The 1,586-nt window shown below is 58.1% G+C and overlaps 2 protein-coding genes across 2 annotated transcripts; both read left to right on the top strand.

Moving 5' to 3' along the window:
• Positions 1-28: 28 nt before the first annotated feature.
• On the top strand, positions 29-199 carry ACA1_284100 (uncharacterized protein; the record flags this gene model as incomplete). Its single annotated transcript, XM_004344855.1, has 1 exon — positions 29-199. The coding sequence occupies one exon, from the start codon at positions 29-31 to the stop codon at positions 197-199; it is 171 nt and encodes a 56-aa protein (XP_004344905.1).
• A 207-nt stretch (positions 200-406) lies between these two features.
• ACA1_284090 (uncharacterized protein) lies at positions 407-1,536 on the top strand (the record flags this gene model as incomplete). Its single annotated transcript, XM_004344854.1, has 5 exons — positions 407-521; positions 591-696; positions 804-1,004; positions 1,096-1,247; positions 1,445-1,536. The coding sequence occupies 5 exons, from the start codon at positions 407-409 to the stop codon at positions 1,534-1,536; spliced, it is 666 nt and encodes a 221-aa protein (XP_004344904.1).
• Between the last annotated feature and the right edge of the window lie 50 nt (positions 1,537-1,586).

Genomic DNA, 1,586 nt, shown 5'->3' with positions numbered 1-1,586 from the left:
GAACCCGCATGTGGCCAACATCGGTCGCATGATCGAGGACATGGAGCTCAAGCTGAGGACCACGCTTCAGACCATCTACTTCGGCAAGACCAAGGACATCGTCAACGAGCTCAGGCAGGTGATGCCCGTCTCCGTCCTCAAGAGCAGGTCCGCTCTCCAGCAGCAGATCGCTGGTGCCATTGGCGGCAGGGGCAACTAAAGAGGAGACCAAACCAGGTCCCTGCTGTTGTTGTTCGCTACTTCCTTCCCGCTCTCGTTTGTCCAAACAATAAACGGACATCGTCTTGTTCTTTACACTCGTCCATTGTTTTCTCTATTTACTTATTTATCGTGTATTTTTTTGCGAGGCGGAAAAGGCGAAGGAAATAGTGAAAGGGAGACAAAAAAGAAAGAAGGGCGCACCAAGATGGTGAAGGTGATCCTCTTCCACCTGTTCAATGGGCAGCAGGTGGTGGGCATCGACGAGGAGCCCCTCGCCATCACGCACGCCTCCACCACCATCCTCGCTGCCACCAAGGCCGGTAATGCCAGCCCCTCGATTTATTAGATTGTTTCATCATTTAATCATTTATTCCCTTATGTGCGGCCAGGGCGGGTGGAGGGCTTTGCGGCCGGTGCCGAGTACGTACGCGCGTTCAGCTTCGAGACGGCGAATGATGGTATCACAGGCCTGCACCACGTACCCGCTCTCGACTGGTATCGCACACACTACTCGCTACATCAGTCCCTGCCCTGCCCAAAACGCTCATCATAGCCTCATACATGTCTGTGGCGTGCGTGCTGGATCGATGACGGACGCGTAGCGTGGTGACGCTGGAGCGGGAGAGCGCACACTCGCGTATCAACGTAGTGCGGGCCTACTACCGATACCACCCGCTGACCACCACCGATCAGGCAGCAGCAGCAACCGAGGCCGCCGACGGCACCACCACGGGGCGGTACGCTTCGGCGGGCAGCCTCGTCCAGCTCGCCGTGCCCTGGTCTGTGCACACTCTCGCCGTGTGGTACGCAACCGCACCGCTCGCTCACTGAGCGTGTGTGTCGTGTGTGTCGTGTGTGTCAATGGCTCACACCAATTGGCTTCGCCTCGCCCAGCGGCGCGACGGGGAGAGTGTTGGCCGGCGGCGAGCGGGGCCTGTCGCTGTGGGCTCTGCACGAGGAGGGCCAAGCGCCCGAGCACCTCATGGACCTGGACACCTCACACTCGCTTCCCGTTCGCCGGTTGGCCATCCACCGCGACTACCTTGGTACCACACCTCGCTCCACTACTCGTTTTGTTGTGTGTGTGTGTATGTGGTCGTGTGTGTGGTCGTGTGTGTGTGTGTGTGTGTGGTGTGTGGTGTGTGTGTGTGTGTGTGTGTGTGTGTGGTGTGGAAAGCGAGAGCCACGCGACAATCAAAGCTCACCGTGTATTGCATTTCTGGTCGCCCACTTCTCCCACCAGCCTACGCGTCCTCGAACGAGCTGTTCGTGCTCCACTTCCAGCTCGTCCCTCGCTCCGGGACCAGTACAAGCTCGTCCCTCCCAAGTACGTAAAGAAATAACCCGACCAACAGCACGACAGTACCATTGTAAGGAGAGACCAC

This window comes from Acanthamoeba castellanii (genome assembly GCF_000313135.1).
Source record: "Acanthamoeba castellanii str. Neff unplaced genomic scaffold scf7180000084776, whole genome shotgun sequence".
Lineage (NCBI taxonomy): Eukaryota > Discosea > Longamoebia > Acanthamoebidae > Acanthamoeba > Acanthamoeba castellanii.
Note: the sequence above shows the minus strand (reverse complement) of the source record. Positions and strands in the feature narration are given on the sequence as shown.